The 24168-nt window shown below is 41.7% G+C and overlaps 3 protein-coding genes and 2 long non-coding RNA genes across 5 annotated transcripts; 1 reads left to right on the top strand and 4 right to left on the bottom strand.

The window, feature by feature from the left end:
- Window positions 1–1892, top strand: LOC109488280 (chondroadherin-like). The gene is given in 3 exon segments (XM_019792473.1): window positions 1–1055; window positions 1164–1598; window positions 1868–1892. Coding segments are annotated over 3 exon segments (1515 nt in total).
- A 5253-nt stretch (window positions 1893–7145) lies between these two features.
- LOC109488294 lies at window positions 7146–10092 on the bottom strand. Its single transcript, XR_002141332.1, has 3 exons — window positions 10046–10092; window positions 9478–9615; window positions 7146–7236 (listed from the first exon to the last, which is right to left on the bottom strand). It is a non-coding gene; the product is annotated as an uncharacterized LOC109488294 (long non-coding RNA).
- A 6159-nt stretch (window positions 10093–16251) lies between these two features.
- Window positions 16252–18507, bottom strand: LOC109488295. Its single transcript, XR_002141333.1, has 3 exons — window positions 18455–18507; window positions 16459–16516; window positions 16252–16284 (listed from the first exon to the last, which is right to left on the bottom strand). It is a non-coding gene; the product is annotated as an uncharacterized LOC109488295 (long non-coding RNA).
- Window positions 18508–18728: 221 nt separating this feature from the next.
- On the bottom strand, window positions 18729–20684 carry LOC109488279 (SCO-spondin-like). Its single transcript, XM_019792472.1, has 4 exons — window positions 20567–20684; window positions 19988–20222; window positions 19390–19565; window positions 18729–18887 (listed from the first exon to the last, which is right to left on the bottom strand). The coding sequence occupies exons 1-4, from the start codon at window positions 20660–20662 to the stop codon at window positions 18729–18731; spliced, it is 666 nt and encodes a 221-aa protein (XP_019648031.1). The 5' UTR covers window positions 20663–20684.
- A 1050-nt stretch (window positions 20685–21734) lies between these two features.
- Window positions 21735–24164, bottom strand: LOC109488278 (proteoglycan 4-like). The gene is made up of 4 exons (XM_019792471.1): window positions 24092–24164; window positions 23496–23679; window positions 22813–22960; window positions 21735–22399 (listed from the first exon to the last, which is right to left on the bottom strand). Exons 2-4 carry the CDS (start codon window positions 23529–23531, stop codon window positions 21735–21737), a joined length of 849 nt encoding a protein of 282 aa, XP_019648030.1. The 5' UTR covers window positions 23532–23679; window positions 24092–24164.
- Window positions 24165–24168: the final 4 nt, after the last annotated feature.

Below are 24168 nucleotides of genomic sequence, written 5' to 3'. Positions count from 1 at the left end.
ATGGGTACAAAGCTGCAACATGTGCTGATTTTCCTTCTCTTCATCCTGAAGGAGCCCAACATGCCAGAGGCTAAATGCGATTGTTCAACAAACAAGAACCGGCCATGCGTAATAAGACCAGTATGGTTTACACCACGAACTCCCTGCTGCAACTGTGAAGAGCTGGGACTCACTAGTATCCCCCAGGACCTTCCCGAATCCATTACTTTCTTATATTTAGGAAATAATCGGATTGCCACCTTCCCCCAGAACCTCCCAACATCCATTGAACACCTGGATTTGAGACATAATCAGCTAACTAGCATTCTGCCAAATACATTCCGCAATCTACCACAGCTTGCAATATTAATTTAAAACCTGTGCAAAAATGGGATACGTGACATTAAGCCTGGTACGTTCTCAAATCATCTTAAGCTCTACAGGGTGAACCTGTCTTCAAATAAAATAACTTACCTCTTGACTGGTGCATTCTCCAACCTACCCAAGCTCGACATGTTGACTTTAGATGATAACCAGATGAATTACATCCAGCCTGGAGCATTCTCTAATCTAACCAGACTTTCTATCGTGTACTTGTGCTTCAACAATATAACTTCTATCTTGCCAGGCACATTTTCAAATACACCCAACCTTGTAAAACTGCATCTGAATTCCAACAGGATAATCAGCATTCAGTCTGGTGTACTTTCAACTCTAACCCGGCTCGTAACATTGTATCTGAACTCCAACAAGATAACGTCCGTCCAATTTGGCGTATTCTCAACTCTACGCAAGCTCCAATCTTTGTTCCTGGAGGACAATCAGATATTTTCCCTTCCCCCGTCTGCTCATTCTGTGTTGTCAGTGATACCAGAGGTAAACATTGAGGCAAACCCCTGGCAGTGTGACTGCAGAATGCGTCCCTTCAGGCTGAAAATGACAGGCTCTGCTTCATTTGAAAACCAGATAACTTGTGCCAAACCCGAAAACTTCCGTGGACAAAAGCTTAAAGATATTAATTCTGAAGACCTGATCTGTGAAGAAACCACTGTATCAACACTACTGCCTTTTGATATTCATGCCTCAACTGCAGTGTCTACATCTTATTCGTTTGGCGATGCAGAAAGCAATGCTAGCCTGACAGCATATTCCATAGGCTTCACATCTGCCACACAAATTGGCAACAAATTTGAAAGAGGTAAACAATGCTACAATGTCAATGCTACATCTCCCCATTATAACTGGTACTTCAAAACCAACGCTGGCTCAAAAGCACATCGTGCAGACATAACAACATCATCATCAGGTCAGGAATTCCCAGACATAACAAGAGCACCACTCACTCCCCTTGTAAGCACTCCAGACAGTTCCTACGAATCTGCTCCAAGGATCACCCTATCTGTTCCCATTGGTGCTGCAGCAGGTGTTCTTCTGATTGGCTGTATCATTCTCAGTATCATTCTCAGCATCATCAGATGCCAGAGGAGGACTAGACATCCTCCTTCAGGCCAAAATCCAAAAGTCATTGTAGATGTAACCAACACTGCGATGACCAGTGCCCATGATCAGGCCATCACTGAGTCCAGCACACACACCACAGCTAGTGCTCAGGACCACCAGTATGAAAATAGTGATCAGCATGATCAGACAGGGCAGGGCCAGTCTCAGGCCATCACTGAATCCAACACACACACCACAGCTAGCGATCAAGACCACCAGAATAAAAATAGTGACCAGCATGATCAGACAGGGCAGGGTCAGTCTCAGGCCAACACCGAATCCTACACAAACACCACAGCTGCTATTGTACATGTAGAAGCTAGTCAACATGATCAGACAGGGCAGAACCCAACTTACAACTTCACTGAATGCTTCACAAAAACCACAGCTGCTGTAACAGCTGTAAGAGTTAGTGGTCATGATCAGACAGGGCAGGGCCAGTATCAGGCAACCCCTCCATCTGTGGATGTTGGAAACCCAACGTATAACACCGAGCCCAAATCTCTGTACACTGGTGCAGAGGAATCACCACCAGACAACCCAAAATCTCAATAAGCAGCACCAAAGCAAGTTGCTAACATTAGGCCTTCGAAACAGCCACTAGTCCATCCCATGAAGGCACTACCTGACATCAATGGATATTTTTAAAAAAGTAAATTGGGCAGACATATATAAAAAAAGATCTGTCATCTGACTCTTACTAAATACAGAAGTTTACTGTGTCAGAGTACCACTTACCGAGTATGAGGTGTCTGTGTCGGCATCGTAGCAGCTGCAGTGCTGCGCGACCTTGGCGCAGTAGTCCCCGACCTTGACCAGGTCGTCCCCGCGACACTCGCAGGTGCTGGAGCAGGTCACGACCCCTGGGCTGCAGATCAGGTTACCACTGCAGTCCTCCTCACAATGGCACCTCTCGTCACAGACTGAACATAAACAAGGGATGTTCAAACAAGGCATATAACCCAACATCAAGATTAATGACCTGTTCCAAAAGTCTATCAACATAGGGGTGTTTTCTGCACCTTAAGGCCTACAGTCTTCACAATGGCACCTCTCATCACACATTGAACATAAGAAATCAAAGATTTCAGACTTCTGGGAAGTATTGTTAGATTTTTGCAAACTTGTGGAAACAACCAAAGATAACCGGGACAATACCAGAATAGACCATTGGAAACATGATGTATATATTGACATGAAAGTAGAGGCAGCCATTTATAATTGTTTAATTAATATATATTTCCTTACCATATTCAGGAGTAGTAGTGATAGCACTGGTCAGTACAGATGTGGTGGTGGTCACTGCAGGGAGGGCAGTTGTGGTGGTGACTTCTAAAGATGTAACAAACAAGACAAATTAGTGAAGAATGCTGTATAGAGTAATCTGTCTCAAATAATAGTTCTATAACAATGCTTTTTTATCTGCAGTTTGAAAGCAAGCTGCTAGAGAGTGTTGCATCAAGGCTTGCTAACAATTATTTAGAAAAAAGTAGAGCTTGATTTGTCTTTGAATAACTCCACCACTTTTTTTGGCCAGACCCGACTTGCACACCAATAATGTGAAAATATAATGCTTATGAAAATGTACTTATCATAATCTATCCTTGGTGTAAATATATTGTAAGTACTGCATGCTTAACGAGTGGGCATCCTCTCCGAAATTTTAAGTATGCAAAATTACAGTAATTTTTAGTCTTTTAAAGATAAGAAATTTGTGGTAGCTATTTCCTGCTTACCCAGTGGACATCCCCTCAGCTCTATCCTGAGTGCGATGGCGTTCTCCCACTCTTCTGGATACAGCCGGATCAGACTGGCCACAACCGGTTCTGGCAACTTTGACTCCGCCACACTCGTACCATCAGTGTTACCGTCAAATATCTGCAAATTTGGTGTGCAAAAAATGAGTCTGACTCAGGAATTTTTAAAATCTACAAAAGAAAACAGTATTACTTGTGTTACATATGAAAAATGTACAATTGACAGATTTTAACATCTGTCCAGTTGTTTGAGTAACAGTTTTCTTGTGTATCTCATTACCTGGATGTCTAACGTACATTGACATGATCTCTTTGACACTTTAGGGAGAAAATGGTCTGGTAATGGTGCAGCACACAATCATGTACATGTAGGCTCTAGTGCATTGCGTGTATTCAAGGAAGAGTGTTAAAGGTCTCTAGATTTTTCATTAACTGGGATGGATCGTGTGGATCGAATAATTATAAGGAAAATAAGGATCAAAATGCAAAGCTGCAATTACAGAATACCAATCAAAATAAAAGAGAAAATAGAATGAAATAAAGAAGCAATAGTAGAAAAAAATTCCCAACCAGTTGTTCTGTCTCCTGTCCCTCCTCAGTCCCAGGTTCAGTGACAAATGTCCACTCCTCCCCGTCTACAGAGTACGCCACCTTGTACTGGGTTACAAAACCATCCTCTCCTCCTCCTTGGGTCACTATGGATGTGATCTAAGAAAAGACAAATGAATGATTGTGGAGAATTTGTTTGGTGATGATGACTAAACACCACCTTTAGAAATAACCTATTGAAATTTACAAAGACATGGAAAATCTGTAGAATGATAGAGAAGAAATGCTTTAACTTCAGCTGCAATTTCTTCACCAAACATTTTGCAGAAAGAACAATTTAACTAAAAGTATGACAGTCACTGTAGAATTGCAATATTGCATAAAATGTTTAACATATATCTAAGAGTCATCTTGTAACAGTCTACAGTACATTTCTGTACACATATATTTCTTTAATATAATTTATCAGCCAATGTATTATACAGGTACATACAGGACAGATGATATCCACATATCAGCTATGTTGAAACAAATTGAGAATCACTCAATGTTACCTGTACGGGTTCCTTAAACTGAACCTCCAGGTATTCTCCTGGTCTGTCCTCAACAGGTGACCAGTACTCAGGTGTCACAGGTGAACCAGGTGTTGTCTTTCCTCCAGGTGTAGCCACTGTTGTCTTATCTTCAGGTGTTTCAGGTGTGGTCTTGTCTTCAGGTGTAAGACGTGCGTCTTCAGGCAGGTGTTCAAGCTCGGATGAAGAAGCGGAGAAGGTTGGTTCTGGAGCTTCAGTCTCCTCTGTGTTCAGCTCCACTTTCAAAGCGATGTTCTCCTCCCAGTCTTCAGGGAAGATCCGGACCAGTTTGGCCTCCACTGGTTCTGACAACTCTGTTGTTACTGGGGTGGTTCCATCAGTGTTGCCTTCAAACAGCTGAAAATACATGGAAAATTATAAATTTAAACATTAAAGACAATGTTTTCCTCCCAATCTTCAGGGAAGATCCGGACCAGTTTAGCCTCCACTGGTTCTGACAATTCTGCTGTTACTGGGGTGGTTCCATCAGTGTTGCCTTCAAAAAGCTGCAAAGGAAATTCAAAACATATTCTAAGATCATGTCTGACTCAGTAGAATGTGCTACACCTGTGTGAAACTATGCAATATATTGTGAATATATATAGTACATCAGCCTATGTAAGGATGATGTCTATAGTTTTCAAATGTTGTGTCAGAAAAGTTATTCTTTGTACCAGGCATAAGTCTTCAAACATCTGATGAAAACTGAGAAAAACCTGGATTTTGCACAGGTTCAGTTCTGCTGATGTGCTTACATGTATTTCACAACCCATTCAACTTCAATACTTCAACCAATGTAAACCAGCCTAATTAAATCACCCTGGCTTTTACTGCTCAGACCTCTGGTGCTATTTTTAATAAAATTGTGATAAGAAGCGCAACTGAGCAAAAGAGCGGACAAACAATTACCCTATAGGAATGTTGACACGCTATCCTAAGACTGTTGTTAACATACCTTATCCACTGGCTCCTGTCCCTCCTCAGTCCCAGGTTCTGTGACAAATGTCCACTCCTCCCCGTCTACAGAGTACGCCACCTTGTACCTGGTCACAAAACCATCGTCTCCTCCTCCCTGGGTAGTTATGGATGTGATCTAAGAAAAAAAACATAATCATCACTCTAGGGTATTATCACTATTATTATAATAATAGTAGATCCCCTCTCTTAACTGACTCGTCTTTTCTTAGTCCAGCCCATGTGTTGAACTAGATTGTACATCCCATACAACAGTGAGATGTATACCTTGCTCATCAATCATTTAGTACAATATTTAAAGGTGCCCTAAGCGATATCTGGGCATTAAAATAGGAAATATGTAGAACAAGACAATCTGTATGGTATTGACACATATCACCAAGTATCAGCACATTTGTATCATTATTTCATACGTTTGGCGTTTAAAACAGCACAGAAACTAGCCCAGAGACAATTTGCTCGATTTATCGGGGCCTCCATTTAATCGGCCCCAAAATCCACCAAGTAACCGTTTCCTGTCGGCAATTTTTGCAAAAAATGGAACGCGCCGCCTTGGTTCCATGGATCGAACGCAGGAGTTCGAAACCGATTGACTTCAAATTTGACAATTTTTGGATGGTCAGAACCTTGTATTAAATTCCTCTTTTTGCATATACTTAAATGTCATCATATCACTTATTATATTGCATGTGGTAGCCAGATTCATACAGTTTCTCATACCAAGAAACGAATTTTATGACATTACGCGAAATGTATCAAAATGTAGCAGAAACTCAGGATGGTGTGTGTCATTAGTGCCGCATCTTAGAGAATAACGCGCTGCGGTTCGACTGATTCAGCACGTTCTATTGACCCCTGGAAAGGTCGCGGTAAACCACGTGACTCGTCCTCGGCTCTGCTCGGAAGAAGTCGGAAGTGTTCGCGAGCGCTCAGAAATTTCAAAAATGGCCGACACCACTGCCGGCGGCGGGAGGCACGTAGTTTTTCACAACGTTCGTACGGCAAAGCGGCATCGAATTTTTGCTCCATGACTATCGGTATGGGATAGGATAGGGTTGATTCAACATACTACGTGAAAATGTGACAAAAAGACAGACTTTTAAAATTGAATGCTCCCAGCCTACTATCGGCCAGATATCGCTTAGGGCACCTTTAACTAACAACAAGTAAGCAATCACAATGCAGCTAGTAGTCCATAATGTTTCACTTATCTTAATTGGCTGGTTCTATGCATTTCACATGCAGGCACACCTTTTATTTAATATTTCTACATATGACAGGGGATTAGCACATGAAAGAAAAACAGGATACGAAAGATGTTACATGTATTAACAACATCTTTGTTTCAGCCAAATTTATGACAAGGAAAGATAAGTATTTGTCTCAGAGGTCCACAAAAATACTGCACCTGTACTGGTTCCTTAAACTGTACTTCCAGGTACTCTCCTGGTCTGTCCTCAACAGGTGACCAGTACTCAGGTGTCACAGGTGAGCCAGGTGTGGTCTTGTCTCCAGGTGTTTCAGGTGTGGTCTTGTCTTCAGGTGTAAGACGTGCATCTTCAGGCAGGTGTTCAGGCTCGGACGAAGAAGCGGAGAAGGTCGGTTCTGGAGCGTCGGTCTCCTCCGTGTTCAGCTTGACTTTCAGAGCGATGTTTTCCTCCCAGTCTTCAGGGAAGATCCGGACCAGTTTGGCCTCCACTGGTTCTGACAATTCTGCTGTTACTGGGGTGGTTCCATCAGTGTTGCCTTCAAACAACTGGAAATGTATGAAAAATTATAGTTTAAATATTAAAAACAATGTTCTCCTCCCAGTCTTCAGGGAAGATCCGGACCAGTTTGGCCTCCACTGGTTCTGACAACTCTGTTGTTACTGGGGTGGTTCCATCAGTGTTGCCTTCAAAAAGCTGCAAAGGAAATTCAAAACATATTCTAAGATTAGTGATGCATACCGGTTCACTGGACTTGGATCCGGACTTAAAAAATGTTTAGGTTCAAGTCCAAAAAAACCTAAAAGTCAAGAACCGAGTCCGGACTTATTACCAAAAAAGACCATTTCACATACCCCTTTTCTTTCCAAACCACCTAAAACCTTCTGTAGATTGTAAAATCTTTGCTGCAAAATGAAGAAAACATTGCCATCGGGCATCGTCAAGTACCGGCCTCCATGTTATATTTAATTACGTGGCCAAAGTTTCACCCAGACAACATTGCAAGGTTGCCAACATGCAATTTTGTATATGCCATGGGTTTAGGTCCGGACTTACAAGTCCGGACCTGAACCTAAACCTCTGGACTTGAATCCGGACCTGAACCTGAAATTGGGTTTAGGTATGCATCACTATCTAAGATCATGTCTGACTCAGTAGAATGTGCTACACCTGTGTGAAACTATGCAATATATTGTGAATATATATAGTACATCAGCCTATGTAAGGATGATGTCTATAGTTTTCAAATGTTGTGTCAGAAAAGTTATTCTTTGTACCAGGCATAAGTCTCCAAACATCTGATGAAAACTGAGAAAAACCTGGATTTTGCACAGGTTCAGTTCTGCTGATGTGCTTACATGTATTTCACAACCCATTCAACTTCAATACTTCAACCAATGTAAACCAGCCTAATTAAATCACCCTGGCTTTTACTGCTCAGACCTCTGGTGCTATTTTTGATAAAATTGTGATAAGAAGCACAACTGAGCAAAAGAGCGGACAAACAATTACCCTATAGGAATGTTGACACGCTATCCTAAGACTGTTGTTAACATACCTTATCCACTGGCTGCTGTCCCTCCTCAGTGCCAGGTTCAGTGACAAATGTCCACTCCTCCCCGTCTACAGAGTACGCCACCTTGTACCTGGTCACAAAACCCTCATCACCTCCTCCCTGGGTTGTTATGGATGTGATCTAAGAAAAAAAACATAATCATCACTCTAGGGTATTATCACTATTATAATAATAGTAGATCCCCTCTCTTGACTGACTCGTCTTTTCTTAGTCCAGCCCATGTGTTGAACTAGATTGTACATCCCATACAACAGTGAGATGTATACCTTGCTCATCAATCATTTAGTACAATATTTAACTAACAACAAGTAAGCAATCACAATGCAGCTAGTAGTCCATAATGTTTCACTGTCTTATCTTAATTGGCTGGTTCTATGCATTTCACATGCAGGCACACCTTTTATTCAATATTTCTACATATGACGGGGGATTACCACATGAAAGAAAAACAGGATACGAAAGATGCTACATGTATTAACAACATCTTTGTTTCAGCCAAATTTATGACAAGGAAACACAAGTATATTTCTCAGAGGTCCACAAAAATACTGCACCTGTACTGGTTCCTTAAACTGTACTTCCAGGTACTCTCCTGGTCTGTCCTCAACAGGTGACCAGTACTCAGGTGTCACAGGTGAGCCAGGTGTTGTCTTTCCTCCAGGTGTTTCAGGTGTGGTCTTGTCTTCAGGTGTAAGACGTGCGTCTTCAGGCAGGTGCTCAGGCTCGGACGAAGAAGCCGAGTAGGTTGGTTCCGGAGCTTTGGCGTCCTCTGTGTTCAGGTCAACTTTCAGAGCGATGTTCTCCTCCCAGTCTTCAGGGAAGATCCGGACCAGTTTGGCCTCCACTGGTTCCGACAACTCTGCTGTTACTGGGGTGGTTCCATCAGTGTTGCCTTCAAAAAGCTGAAAATGTATGAAAAATTATAGATTTTAAATATCCAAAACAATTTTTTCCTCCCAGTCTTCAGGGAAGATCCGGACCAGTTTTGCTTGCGCTGATTCAGAAATCTCAGTTGTTACTGGCCGGTTCTGCTTTTCGATTTTATGGTCATTTTTTTAATGTAGTAGGCTGTTATCAACCGTATTCGATATCTGTGAGGGTAAAATGCAATGTCCCTGACAGAAAACAGCTTGTTTCATATTGTATACTGGTTCTACCTACTTTTTGGTGGCACTAAAAAGTAAAGGGACTCTGCACACAGCTTGTTTTTAGGCTATTATAAATGCTTGAAGTATGAAATGATAACAAAAATGTGCTTAGAAATGGCAGTAAATATCAATATCAGATGGATTTCTTCAGCAAGAATATTTCTCTGCTTTGCTGCCCTGAAATTGCATTAGATGTCATTAACATACATGTACCTTATCCACTGGTTCCTGTCCCTCCTCAGTCCCAGGTTCAGTGACAAATGTCCACTCCTCCCCGTCTACAGAGTACGCCACCTTGTACCTGGTCACAAAACCCTCATCACCTCCTCCCTGGGTGGTTATGGAGGTAATCTGGAAGACAAGAATCACAGAGTGTGTTTGTTTGTTTGTTTGTTTATTTCGATCCCCATTAGTGCTTAAAAGCACTATTCTTCCTGGGGTCAATAAATATTATATTATAGAATATTAGTATGGTAGATGTTAACATACATGTGTGCATATGGTACATTATACATAGTTACATGTAGCTTCAATGTAATGGGAAGATGTATTTGTTACAGAATGGAAAATTAACTACAGTTTATATATATATATAATAATTGTTCTAAGGAGCTGCTGTCCTTTTTAATTAACAACATCTTGCAAGTTTGTGATTTGAACAAATGACAATACACATTACTTGCCAATGGATATTGCACATGTTTAAGGAGTTCTGACAATACACATAACTTTGACATTTCACATGTTTAAGGAGTAAAAGATTACATTATTTCATGCTAACCTCAACAGGTTCCTCAAACTGGATCTCCAGGTACTCCCCAGGCTTATCCTCCTCAGGAGACCAATAGCCTGGCTCTCCAGGCTCCTCAGGCTCCTCCTCAGGGCTGAGACGGGCCTGGTCCGGGCTGTGGTCAGGCTGTGAGGACGAGGCTGTCAGGCTATGCTCAGGAACGTTGGGGTTCTCCAGACCTAGCTCTATGCCCATCTTCTCATCACAGTAACCTGTGGAAGGAAAATGTACAGACTATGCATGCATGATGTGTGAAATGACTGATAAACTGGTAGATACGTGTATACTAAATACTGAATAATAAGTACCAAATACTTGCCAAGTAGGGATATCTTCACTAGATAGCTTTAACCAACAATTGCACTTAGATAATTATATTATTATTATGCAAAAGATATACATGACAGGTCCTTCAGTGTAATTTAGTATGTTATGTAGTTAAGAGTTATACCAGTTATACCAGTTATACCAGTTATACAGATACAGATAAAGATAGGAAGACCCAAGAGAATTTGGACATGCCATGTGTAAATTTTGAATGTAAACTGTCAGACTTCTGAATCCCTAAACAAAAAGTTTTTCATACATTTTTACTATATTTTCTAAATATGACTTTTGTATAAAATTTGAAAGATATGACTGTACCAGAAGGACTTGTGACGGTGGTTGTCTTGATGACGGTGGTGACGGTGGTCTTGGTGGGCTGTTCTGTTGTCATGACAACGACCTTCCTGGTGGTGTGCTCCACCAGTGGGGTGGATTCCTCCGGGGTCACCTCTGAGAAAACCAAACAAAAACATGGACAAACATAAAAACTCATGTATCATGAAATTCAATCCTTATAACTCACATTTCATACAATGTCATGCTAACTTCATATTTAACATTATAAAGGACTGTGAGCTGAGTAAGTAAGTGTGTTATTTTATGGTGGTTATATGCTGTTGTTTTGTGATAATCACCGTGACTAGAATAACTTTAAACTTAAAAGTTTTTAGAAAATGTTGAGTTTAGAAATTGTTAAGAAATTGTAATTGTAACTACTAAAATGATGGGATTGTTATATTTTATTTTATAATAATGAAAACTGTTGGTACGTACAAAAAGTTTTAAATCAGCAATACCGGGGAACGAACAACTGAACTTAAGTGTAGCAGTATTGTTAATAAAAAATCTGCTCTGACCTGTGACCTCTGGCACAGACTCAGTTGCTAGGGGCGACTGGGTTGACCCAGGCACAGAGGCTGATGGGAAGGCTGTGCTGAGTGCAGGGGTCGTCAGTCCTGCCAAGGTCGTGTGGAGAGGCTCCGACTTGGAGGTCGTCTCAGTCTGGGAGGTGTAGGTCTTCTTAGTTGTGCCCTCTGTTATATATACAAAAGAATGGAAAAAAACACTCACAACACATGACATTGTAAGCAAATGGAAGATTTGAAAAAAAAATTTGAAGAAATATATGTTTTTTAAGTCTTGTAGTTGGTATCTGCTGATAATGGACAAACTTGAGGCATTTTAAGGAATAAAACAGAGAAAAAGTTAATATCATGATTTGAGTAAAAAAACTTTGCTACACCTAGCATAATTTGAAAACCTGGATGCTGCTAAGGGTCTGTCTTTCTTTTTGGTTTACTTTAAATGAAAGGATGGCAAAGTGAACTGACCAGGCCCTGCTGTTGTCCCCTCCATGGGCTGTTCAGATGTGATGGTCAGGGTGGTAGTGGTCACCTGAACCTCATGGGTAGGCTGGACTGGACCTGTGTATTCAGTCACTGGGAAAATACAACATCCGGTTTGCAAATTTTTTTCTAGTTCAAGAATTTAGACACAAAATTAATGAAGGATCTTTTTAACAGTTCTTATATTGTCAAAATCTCCTCTTATCTAAAGTCCTGATGCAAATATACAGAAGGCAATATACACTAAGGCAAATTGAGCAAAAATTTGCAAACTTTCTTTCACTTCAATCATTTGAATGCTTACGATACTTGTTGCTCTCTAACTCAAAGAACATTCTTATGTAATTATTCATAAATTTCCTCTGTATTGAAAAGCTGGATCAAAACATACACCAATATAGCATGAGACAACCTACTGTTACATATTATTGGCCATTTAGGGGAAGGCAAGGATTTTGGCTTATTGTTTAATAAGTAGTTTTAATTATCTACCTGGAGTTTCCTGTGTCTCTGATACTGGAGGCGTGGCTGTTGACCCCATGACCTTGGTTGTCTTGACAACGCTGACAGTAGAGGCTGCTGGGAAGGCTGTAGTCTCCACAGTGCCAGCGGAAGTCTGACCTGGCACGACCGTTGTCTCACTCACCACGACGCTCCTGGTGGTGCTTTCCACTGTCGGGGCTGTGGAGGGCTTCTCTGTACCTTTGAAAATAAAGACAAGAAACACAATTTATCAAATTAAGGCCTTTCATTTTATGTTCATTGGTGCACTAGCCACTTTCATTTTTTGGTCGTTACACATTCTGTATCGTTATTTCAACCTGTACTTTGTATGTTATATGTTCTTGAGCAGAGGACCTTATGAGCACATTTGTGCTTGCTATCTAATAATGCTCATAAATCCATGTGAATAAAATAAAGACAAGTCGGTATCATTCATAAGTGTGACATAAATTTAGAGTGGTGTCTATTGCCCCCCGAAAGAAAACAATCTTCGTTGAAATCTTTTAGTTATTTTTCTATTTCTTATCTATAATCATGTGATCACTGTTGAGTCCTCAAAAGACAGTGGTTGTTTAGGATTACTAATACATGTAGATGTAAATGAGAGCTGGGTGAGGAAGATGAAAAAGGAAATTCAGTGTAACTGACATAGACCTGTCCTTGGTGCTGAAAGCAAAGACGTGATGTTTTGTTATTCAACCAAGGAAAGAATGTACCTAGTGTACAAAACTGGTGATACAAACAAACAAACAAACAAACAAACAAACAAGATGCCTGCCTACCTTGGCATGCGCAGAAAAACCTGACTTTGTAGTCGTAGCAGGCGGGGATGGGAGCCTGTTTGTTGTTGTAACACACCAGACCGACCGTGGTGGAGCACTCTACTTCATTCTGGAAAGCAGCTCTGGAAAACAGGCAACAGTAATGATCATTACTCTGACTGGGAGTAAATTGTTTCTTCCAAAAGTTAATGTGGAAAAACATTATTTATCCATATGTATGTTGTGTAATCTTTTCTATTTACTTGCACATATCAATTAGTTGAGTACAAGGGCACAAGGACATAATTTGTTATTGGGGGGTAAGGAGACATTTGCTGCATCTTAAATTTGTGAAACAACTGTTACAGTAGTAATACAGTTGTTAATTCAATGGTGAGAGCATACCTTAAAAGTTGTGAACATAAAACCATCACAAATAATCCTAGATTTACAGTCGTGAAATTAAATATATGGAAAAACTTTTCCTCACCTGTAGTCCATGTCCATACTGACAGTGTGACACTGGATATCAGTGATCATCTCAGGCCCACAGAAGTCAAACTTCTTCCTCAGGTTTTCCAGTGTCTCAAACTCTCCCATGGAGACAGGTGAAGGGTAGGAGGAGCTCATCCACTCAGTCCAGGAACCCTGGCAGCTGGGCTCCGTGGAGGTGATGGGTGTAGACTCACTCGAAGGCTCCGTGGAGTAGCTGGGGGTAGACTCACTCCATGGCTGCTCTGTTGTCAGCTCAGAGACAGTGGTTGTTTCTATAAACAAATTAACAAAACAAATTGGGTTGCAATACATGTACATCTTGTTTTGGTGCTACAACACCCAAAGTTCAGCACTAAGGACATGTCTATTCATGCTGCATCTTTCAACATTCTATTCTGAAATGGTACCTTTACAAGCCTCTCATAGCATGACAAACATGAGTTATTTTCATCTTACAAATCTTGCAAACTTAAGTCCCTACATCCTCATTCCTCATCCTTGAATTTGCATGTGTTTTCAAAGACTAACAGAAACATAGTAGCTTGCTAATGATAGATATACATTTGTATGTTGAACACTTACCACGCGTGTAAGGGCAGCCTTAGTGCCGGGGCCTGTTCCCAGTCTACAGGCATTTACACAGACATAAAGCGCAACAACAGTGTAAGAAACACCATAATCACTTGGTAATGATACATATATCCTCAACACTTACCGTAGGTGTAAGGACAGCCTATAAACTCCAGCCTTAGTGCCGGGGCCTGTTCCCAGTCTACAGGCAGCACACGGATGTACCGAGCAACAACAGTGGTAAGTAACAAATTATAATGTAGCTTGCTAATCATAAATATACCTGTATCTTCAACACTTACCATAGGTGTAAGGGCAGCCGATGAACTCCAGCCTTAGTGCCGGGGCCTGTTCCCAGTCTACTGGCAGCACACGGATGTACCGAGCGACAACTGTGCTGCTGAGCCTGTTCTCTACCATGCTGTTGTCATTCGTGTTGGCATGGAAGATCTGAAAATCACAACAGAGCCCAGAATGTCATAAGGCCTGCAGAATACTTTAAACCTTTATTTACCTTGATTTTTCACTGTCTCATAAAAACGATATCTTGCCCATTTTGTATCTAAGGAGATACCTGTGTTCTGACTATAGGGTCTGAACTTATATGTGTTCTGACTACACATTGAAAAGAACAATGTTATTGAGGCCTTCTCAAGAACATTTTGAAACACCCGAATATCTGAAGTGTTCATACCTTAGGGATTGCAAATGCAGCATTATTTTGTAGATCTGTTCGTGGGGTAAGAGTCATCAGAATTGAGATTTATGTAAAAGACGACTGAACGAAAATAAAATGAAACTAGTCTAGACACAAACCTTTGGTTCTGGGGAAGCCTGCTCTCCCTCCTCCAGAGGCTCCTGTTCTGTGTAGTCCAGCCACTCTGACCCGTCCTCGCTGTACTGGACAGCAAACTTCCTCACCCACATATCTGAACCTGTAACATGAATACCAGACAAATAAATAGAAAAATACAATCATTATGATAATTTTTGTGCTTGTTTCTTAGGCTTACTCACATGTAGAAGGAAGTTATGCTGCAAGATCTAGCTTTGCCATATATGTACTACTTAAATGAAATAGATACTGTACCAAAAGGCCCTGTTAGTCACACTATCAGTAAGCTTCCTCTTTTTACTTTGTAAGTACAAAGCAACCTCAACTTTCTTGTGTCCCAACCAAGACTGCCATGCAAAGATGCTGAGGCACTGCACATGGCTAGAACACAAGACTTAGAGTGTGACCATTTCAAGATATAGGGATGCCTACTACTATAGAGTGTTCATATATGGTAAATACCACATGAACAATTCTCAAGACTCCAATATACACATGGTGGAGCAGGGTAAAAGCAACAGCTTTTAGTTTTTAGACAATTTCAAAAATCTGTACTTCTCCCTACCTCCGCTGCCCTGTGTGGCAATGCTGGTGATCTGGGTTGGTTCCAGGAAGTCCACCTGTATGTACTCCTCACTAGGCAGACTGTCTGCCGCTGGTGTCCACGGTTCACCTGACAGTCTCCCCACACCCGGGCTGCCGGCTGAGGAGTAGCTGATCCTGTCATCTGGGATGGAGCCATCCTCCAGGCCCAGCTTAGCATAGCAGATTGCTGGGGGAAGGGAAATAACTCTATCAGACTCCCAAAACCAATGTTGTATTCTAATGCATTGTGATATTTTTCCACTAAAACTGCAAAAATATATTATTTTTTATAACTACATGTACACATGTGTACATGTACTACATGTAACTGCATAAGTCAAGCTAGTAGAAGATCAAAATAAATTTAGGGATACTTTTGACAAATTATTTATACTTATACACACAACAAAACGTGACAAGAGACAGTCATACACAGGTTTTAGGGATATTCTCATAAAATGGGATGTCGGTAGATATTTCGGAAATGGCAGGTAAAAGAGATCAGGTGCAACTCACTGCACGGCAAAAAATTCAGACAAATGCAGGAAAGACTTACTCTGAGTTGTAGTTGTCAGCTGAGGTGTGGTATTTACTGGTGCCATGGTGGATACCTTAGAAGTTGCTGTTTTAAAGATAGCATACATTTGTCAGTTGGTGTCATATGAACTTCAAAACATAAGCTTGATCATCTGTGATGTACTTACAGCAATGAAAATAAGAATGGTAATACTATGACTTATGTTCTCCAAATGTAAGATAACTTACTGTATTGTGGCTCCTCTGTTGTTGGTGGCTCAGGTGTTGTCACTAAAAATAAAACAGATGAAGATTTTAATATATGAATTTTATATAAAACTGAAATGTCACATAATAACAGTAATACATATAGCTACCCTTATGACTCATTTACCTCAAATTAAAAAAAAAAGGTAGCCAAAGTAAAATATGTGGTAAATGAAGAAATTAAAGTCTTTATTTCACCTGTAGACTGACAGTAACAACAGCCATCCTCAGGTGTGTTGTCAACAAGTTCTTCATCCTTTAACAGAAAAAAAAGAAAATTGAATCAAAATGATACGTCGATGAAGGTTAGACATCCAGGTAATACGATATGCCAAAAAACAGTTACTCAAGCAACTGGATATGATTTTGAAAACGTCAGACGTTTCAGCTAGTATCCACTAGCTTTCGTCAGTGACTGAGAGACCAGAGGGGAAAGCAGGTTTATATACACAACCTGTTGATTGATATGCAAATAAAGTGAAGACAAATTTTTGGAAGTCGAAAAAGGAACAAAAGTCAGACAAGTCAAGACAAGATGATGCAAATTAGTCTGAAAGCTCCTGTTATACAGGACAGGAGCTTAAGTGTTGTCTGTCCTCGGGGCTGGGAGTGCCAAATCCCAAGTGCCGGAAAGATCGACCCGTAGCCCCCCTTCCCTCGTTGAGGGTGGGGTTGTACATTCTTTCATATATTGCCTCTTTAACACCCCGTTCCCACCAGCGTGTTTCGCGGTCTAAGACATCCGTGGACTCGAGTTTGAAAGAGTGACCCTGGTTGTGTTGTAGGTGGTGGAAAATAGCTGAGGAGTAGCCGTTGGCACTAGGTCGGCAATGTTCTTTGTACCTTACTTTAAGCGGTCGACTTGTCTCTCCGATGTAGATCAGTCTAAGAAAACCCAGAAGTGCAAACCATTGACCAACAAAAACAAGGCCAACATCACTATTCCGTATGTCCAAGGAGTATCTGAGAAACTCCGACGGATCTTCCAAAACTTCAACATAGCCACTAACTTCAAACCTCACTCAACCCTCAGACAAAGACTGGTACACCCTAAGGACCGACCTCACAAGGGTACCAAGGCAAATGTTATTTACAGACTCAAATGTGAGGAGCCCAATTGTAACAACACCTACATCGGAGAGACAAGTCGACCGCTTAAAGTAAGGTACAAAGAACATTGCCGACCTAGTGCCAACGGCTACTCCTCAGCTATTTTCCACCACCTACAACACAACCAGGGTCACTCTTTCAAACTCGAGTCCACGGATGTCTTAGACCGCGAAACACGCTGGTGGGAACGGGGTGTTAAAGAGGCAATATATGAAAGAATGTACAACCCCACCCTCAACAGGGAAGGGGGGCTACGGGTCGATCTTTCCGGCACTTGGGATTTGGCACTCCCAGCCCCGAGGACAGACAACACTTAAGTCTCCTGTCCTGTATAACAGGAGCTTTCAGACTAATTTGCATCATCTTGTCTTGACTTGTCTGACTTTTGTTCCTTTTTCGACTTCCAAAAATTTGTCTTCACTTTATTTGTATATCAATCAACAGGTTGTGTATATAAACCTGCTTTCCCCTCTGGTCTCTCAGTCACTGACGAAAGCTAGTGGATACTAGCTGAAACGTCTGACGTTTTCAAAATCATATCCAGTTGCTTGAGTAACTGTTTTTTGGTGAATCAAAATGACTTTTAGAAATGTGTCCTAGACTTTGTGAAGATAAGCTACAATTAGTAGATGGACAATATCTAAACAAACAAACTAACTAACTAACAGACATTAAAACAAATACGTACCCTACCTATGCAGAAAATTTACTATAATCGCCAACACAAGGAATTGGATTTTCAACAGTATACAAATTTTCAACTGTACAACTCCAGTCCTTGTCAAGGAATAAGCAATTCAGTACAGTAAAAAATTTGGGTAAGTCCAAACCTCGTGATGTGATAGAAATTATAGTTTAAATTTCCTGCATAATGACATCTACCAAACTTTTGACTGTGATAACACAACTCACTTCAGCACATTGTATGTTACAGCGATTTAACACACAGCCTGGTAGTTCTCACACTTACCTGATCACACTGTATGTTACAGCAGTGTTCACACACAGCCTGGTAGTTCTCACACTTACCTGATCACACTGTTACAGCGGTGTTCACACACAGCCTGGTAGTTCTCACACTTACCTGATCACACTGTATGTTACAGCGGTGTTCACACACAGCCTGGTAGTTCTCACACTTACCTGATCACACTGTTACAGCGGTGTTCACACACAGCCTGGTAGTTCTCACACTTACCTGATCACACTGTATGTTACAGCCTGGTAGTTCTCACACTTACCTGATCACACTGTATGTTACAGCGATGTTCACACACGGCCTGGTAGTTCTCACACTTACCTGATCACACTGTATGTTACAGCCTGGTAGTTCTCACACAGCCTGGTAGTTCTCACACTTACCTGATCACACTGTATGTTACAGCGGTGTTCACACACAGCCTGGTAGTTCTCACACTTACCTGATCACACTGTATGTTACAGCGGTGTTCACACACAGCCTGGTAGTCCTCACATTTACAGAACCTGCAGGCTCCAGCCTCCCACGACTCACCAGGCTACAGGACAATAAACATGGAGATCGAGCATCAAGTCTTCAGGAAGCTCTAATTTCTAATTGTTCTAAAATAAAATAAATGTTGCAACATTTTGTCCTTTGAATTAATCAGATCTGTACAAAGAAGGCAAGCATCCACAAGCCACTGACAGCTTCAACATTAGGAACAATATTTTGCAGAGCAAAAGCCAAGAAATGTTGTTGCTTGAAATTGTAAAGAAGTCACAAATTCAACCATCTATGGCATCCCAGTGACTTGAATAATAACCTAAGCCAACTACAAAGGCAATTGCTGTCTTTGTTCAATGCTTCTGTTCTATATTGTATACATATAAGTTTTGATTGGTTTTTAAGCCTAGCACAGTGTCTATATACCTCATATATCTAACCCCATCATACTGTAGTTGCAGGCACAGTTGGTTTGTAACACTTTGATCTGTATTGTGTAAGGATTGATTGGTTGGTAGGTTGTTAAGCCTAGCACAATGTGTAATACTATGTACCTCATATCTAACCCCGTCGTAGTAGCAGGCACAGTTGTTGGGTTCGGCCACACAGTGTGTTCCCTTCCACACGTATCCGCTAGGACAGGGCTGACACTCGTCCCCGCAGGCGGCGCTGGGGTCACAGGTCATGGAGCCGTCACACCGCTCCTGGCAGTAACACTCGGGGGAGCACACTGGGTGGGGGGGGGGAGAAGGGAAAAATCAATTTCACCCAATAAAACATGTAACATTCATTGTAGGTCATAATACAGGTTTAGTACTGTAGAGTTTTTAAGCTGGCTGAAACAGAACCAACAGCAGACATGGGTTCAAAACAGCCTTTTCCATAACAAGACATCTGAATTTTGCAGAACACATGCACAACCACCCAAAAATTCCCTCAATTTACAATATTGCACTATATTTACAATCATCACGCAATGTCTATAGCATTTTGTGACTTTAAAAGCAATGGTTAATAAGCTTGTCTATACGTCTATGTCATTGGCATTAAGAGATTGTTTGCAATGGAACTCCTATTCCTGTATATAGCCATGCAACACAGTAAGCAACAACAGTAAAAGAACTGCATATTAAGGAAACAAATCCAACTCACCTTTCGGTGTTGTAGACTCCGGCAGCACAGTGGTGCCAGCTGGGCTGGTGAATGCCGTGCTAAACACAGGTGCAGCTGTAACAGGTGCTGTAGTGCCAGGTGCAGCTGTAGTGCCAGGTGCAGCTGTTGTGCCAGGTGCAGCTGTTGTAGGTGCAGCTGAAGGCTTGGCTGTTGTAGCTGGAGTTGGCACACACTCACAGCATCTGTCATCTGGGTACATCTGAATCATATAACCCTGGGGGGGGGCAGAAAGTAGAAATTGAAAACTTGACCATAGATTATGACTGATATTTCACAAGGTTAGAACATAAAGTATGAACATTGGATATTGATAAAGACTTGATAAAGTCACTAGAAAGTTATAACTATTCCATCACTGCTTGGAATTCAGCACCAAGGACAGATACTACTAGAAGTATATCCTGTTTATGTCCTTTTTTCTTGGCCACCTTTTTAATATACCACCAGAAATTTGATGTCACAATCATACCTTGTTAGCAAAACTTTCTTCATCATTTCCTACAAAGATTGATTGATTGATTGATTGATTGATTGATTGATTGATTGATAAGTACTGACCTCTGCACAGTTGTCGTAGCTGAGATCACAGGCCTTGTTACAGTCCACCTGTCCCTGGTCACACACACACTGCTGGCACTCACTCTGCAGCCACATCTCTCCATGCTGGGGAATAACACAGAACAACAGTTATAATAATATACAGAACAGGCAACATACAGAACAGGCAACATACAGAACCGGCAACATAACAGGCACAAGCCTTGTTACAGTCCACCTGTCCCTGGTCACACACACACTGCTGGCACTCACTCTGCACCCACATCTCTCCATGCTGGGGAGTAATACATAAAAACATACATCATACAGAACAGCCCGAAGCTATTGCTAACATGGCTACCATACAGCACATTGACAGAATGTACTGTGTCTTTGTGGAACCTGTAAATTATATAAATGTATTGTGCATGGAACTTCTAGTTAAGTGAAATTCTGCAAAAAGTTGGCTGATCATGTAATAGCAGTATTCGATTCAACCTTTAAAAAAATGGGTGCACAGACCTTTTTACATACGTAAGTCAATGAAAATATTTGGGTGCACAGCTCCAAATTTGGTGCTTAGGTACACACGCACCCAGTATTTCTAGCCCTGTTAACCTCACCTGATACTCCTTGCCCTGATAGCTGCACACACAGCTGAGCTCGTCCCTCCCGTCTGTACACTGGACAATCCCGTCACAGATCAGGTCTTCTGAGACACACTTCCCACAGTCATCGCAGGCAACGGACCCAACAGGACACACACAGGATTGCCTGGGCATAGAAACAGTGGCAAAATGGTTATCATACATGGCATAATTGTACTTGATAAATTCAATGCAGTAGGTCATTGTACGATTTTGATGCCATCAAATTTTCAAGTCTAAGGTCAACAAACATCTGTCCTCACTGGCTGTACAGTAACCCAAAACATTTCGAGTGGCTGTCATGATCCTTGTTTTGTGGTGAATCATGAAGTAAATAAAAAAAAATCAGGCAGAGACAGTACCGAGCACTGACAAGGATGTAAGACTACCTTTTCTGCAACAAAAGTGCTCAATTTCAAATGACACATGCACAATTATTCTGAGAATGTGATCAAGCGACAATTGAATGATGTATGTGACCGAGTGCCTACAATTTACAAAATGAAGAGTGTAGAACACAGAATCTATAGAGGCCCGATATTCTAGAAAATCTTGAAAACAACAAACCTAGTAGTGGTTTGCATGGTAGTCTGTGGACGAACAGTCTCCAGCTTGTTCTGAGGCCCAGTTGTGGTGGCTGAACCTGGTGTGGTGTGTTCTGGCATTCCGGTGTAGTAAGGTTCTGTCTCACTCTCAGGTTCGGTGGTACTGTACTCTGGTCCGGTTGTGTGTTCTGGTTCAGGCTTGTAGGTACCGGTGTGGTAGGTTTCAGGTTCGGTGGTACTGTACTCTGGCCTGGTTGTGTGTTCTGGTACCGGTTTGTAGGTACCAGTACCATAGCTCTCAGGTTTGGTGGTACTGTACTCTGGCCTGGTCGTGTGTTCAGGCTCAGGCTTGTAGGTACCGGTGTGGTAGGTTTCAGGTTCGGTGGTACTGTACTCTGGTCTGGTAGTGTGTTCTGGTACCGGTTTGTAGGTACCGGTGTGGTAGCTTTCAGGTTCAGTGGTACTGTACTCTGGCTTGGTGGTATGTTCTGGCTCAGGCTTGTAAGTACCGGTGTGGTAGCTCTCAGGTTTGGTGGTGCTGTACTCTGGTCTGGTTGTGTGTTCTGGTTCAGGTTCGTAGGTACCAGTGTGGTAACTCTCTGGTTCTGTTGTTGTGTACGGCCACTCTGGTTCTGTTGTGGCTTCAGGTTCTGTAGTTGGAACTAAATTGGGTAGCAAAATTCCATATTTAATGTGAGAAAAGCTCATACATACATCTGAGTCATACTTGGGCCATGAAAATGTGCAATGTGGGTGTTCTGGCCTGTGTGAAAACTAACGGGGCTCTATCTGTTATTACACACATAAGCTTCAATACAAATGTTCCATACAATGATTTGAACATCTTTCACATGCATGTTCTATGTGCTTTTTAAATGTATCATGTTTCATGTATTTGTTTCCTTGTGTTACTTATGTCTCACAATATTCAGTTACTTATTTTCTTTGTTATGTTGAAGGTTTTACTCTTCTTGTGGTCTTGGCCTCATTGTAAATCAATTTGTCAGAATTGAATGGTCCACCCAGTTTCTTAAAATTTCAATAAATAAAGATTTAGAATAAGATAATAAATTACCAGTTTGACAGTGGCAGCAGGCATCCTCTGGGTTGACCAGCTGTTTCCCTGGAGCACAGTCCTGGATGGAGCAGTACTCGGCACACTTCAGCGCTCCGTTTATACACGTGCACTGTTCACACTCACCACGCATCACTGTCTCATTGGGCTGGGGAAGTAAGGCACAGTTACCATCTACTAGGTAGGGTAAAGGTTCTGTAGCTTTTTTGAGGATGTAGGGGCAGTTAACTTGGTATTGGATGGCAGAGCCCATCCCTCTCCTTCCACTGACTTTTACCTCCCCTACTAAAATCAGACATTCATTTGTACATGCTAGGCATGTCAAAGACACTGTCAGGAAGTTTTATCAAAGATCCCATTAACACCTTTCGTATCAGTGAAAATTGCCCTGAGGAGGATGACAGATGGTCAGACGCCCAAATGTTGGCTCTTGTTTAACAAACAATAGACCGTTGCTTTTTATTTATATAATGAGATTTGAGATGAACCTATCATGAGATGAACCTACATAACGTCAACCCACAGAACAGAGGCAAATGGTGGGCTGCCATCAAGCCCCAGTATTGCTGTGCAAGCAAGTTTAACCCTTGCCATACGGGACACCACAGACTCTAAACCGGACAGTAAGTATTGAATGTAAGTGATATTTCTGATTTCTTGGTTTGCAAAGGAAACCATCTCACCTGGTACTCCTTGCCCTGAGCCAGACAGGTGCACATGTTCTTCTCCACACACCTGCCCTCGTCATCGTACACCTGTCCCTCGGGACAGCCGCAGCACTTCCCGTTACCGTCGGCAACGCTGTCCCAGTCCTGACAGGTGCGCCCGTCCCGCAGGTCAGCGCAGGAGAGCGTGCAGGTGCAGAACCTGGGGGTGTTAGTTTATTTACTCATTCGTACATACAATCATGTGGTACACATTTGGAGGTCATGGCAGCCCAGGAGATGAATTCCAGACCCTTCTAACAAATCACCAACTTTTAAAATGTTCTATATACAAGTTAAAAACGTAATTATGTTGGATCCAGAGTGTTAAAGCTCACATTCCCGATAACTTACAGGCATTCATTGTTCAAAAGTTTAGTTAAGTGATAGATAGGACTCCTTGTTCAAGGTTTGAAAGTCTGTGGCAGGTTACTGGATCTAGTCTTCCGGCCAGACACAACCTCACCCCAACCTTGTATGTACGTTTTTATGTTTCACGAGCAAAGGATCCTTATAAACACATTATGTGCTTTCCGTCCAATTCTCACAAATTTATGTGGATAATATAAACTAACCTGTAGGTGGCACCCTGGGCAGAGCAGATTTTCGGGGTGGTGGTGGAGGGTTGGGTGGTGAGGGGGACGCAGACTGG

This window comes from Branchiostoma belcheri, unplaced genomic scaffold (assembly GCF_001625305.1).
Source record: "Branchiostoma belcheri isolate BF01 breed outbred unplaced genomic scaffold, Haploidv18h27 scaffold93, whole genome shotgun sequence".
Classification (NCBI taxonomy): domain Eukaryota; kingdom Metazoa; phylum Chordata; class Leptocardii; order Amphioxiformes; family Branchiostomatidae; genus Branchiostoma; species Branchiostoma belcheri.
This window is presented reverse-complemented; position numbering and strand designations above follow the sequence as displayed.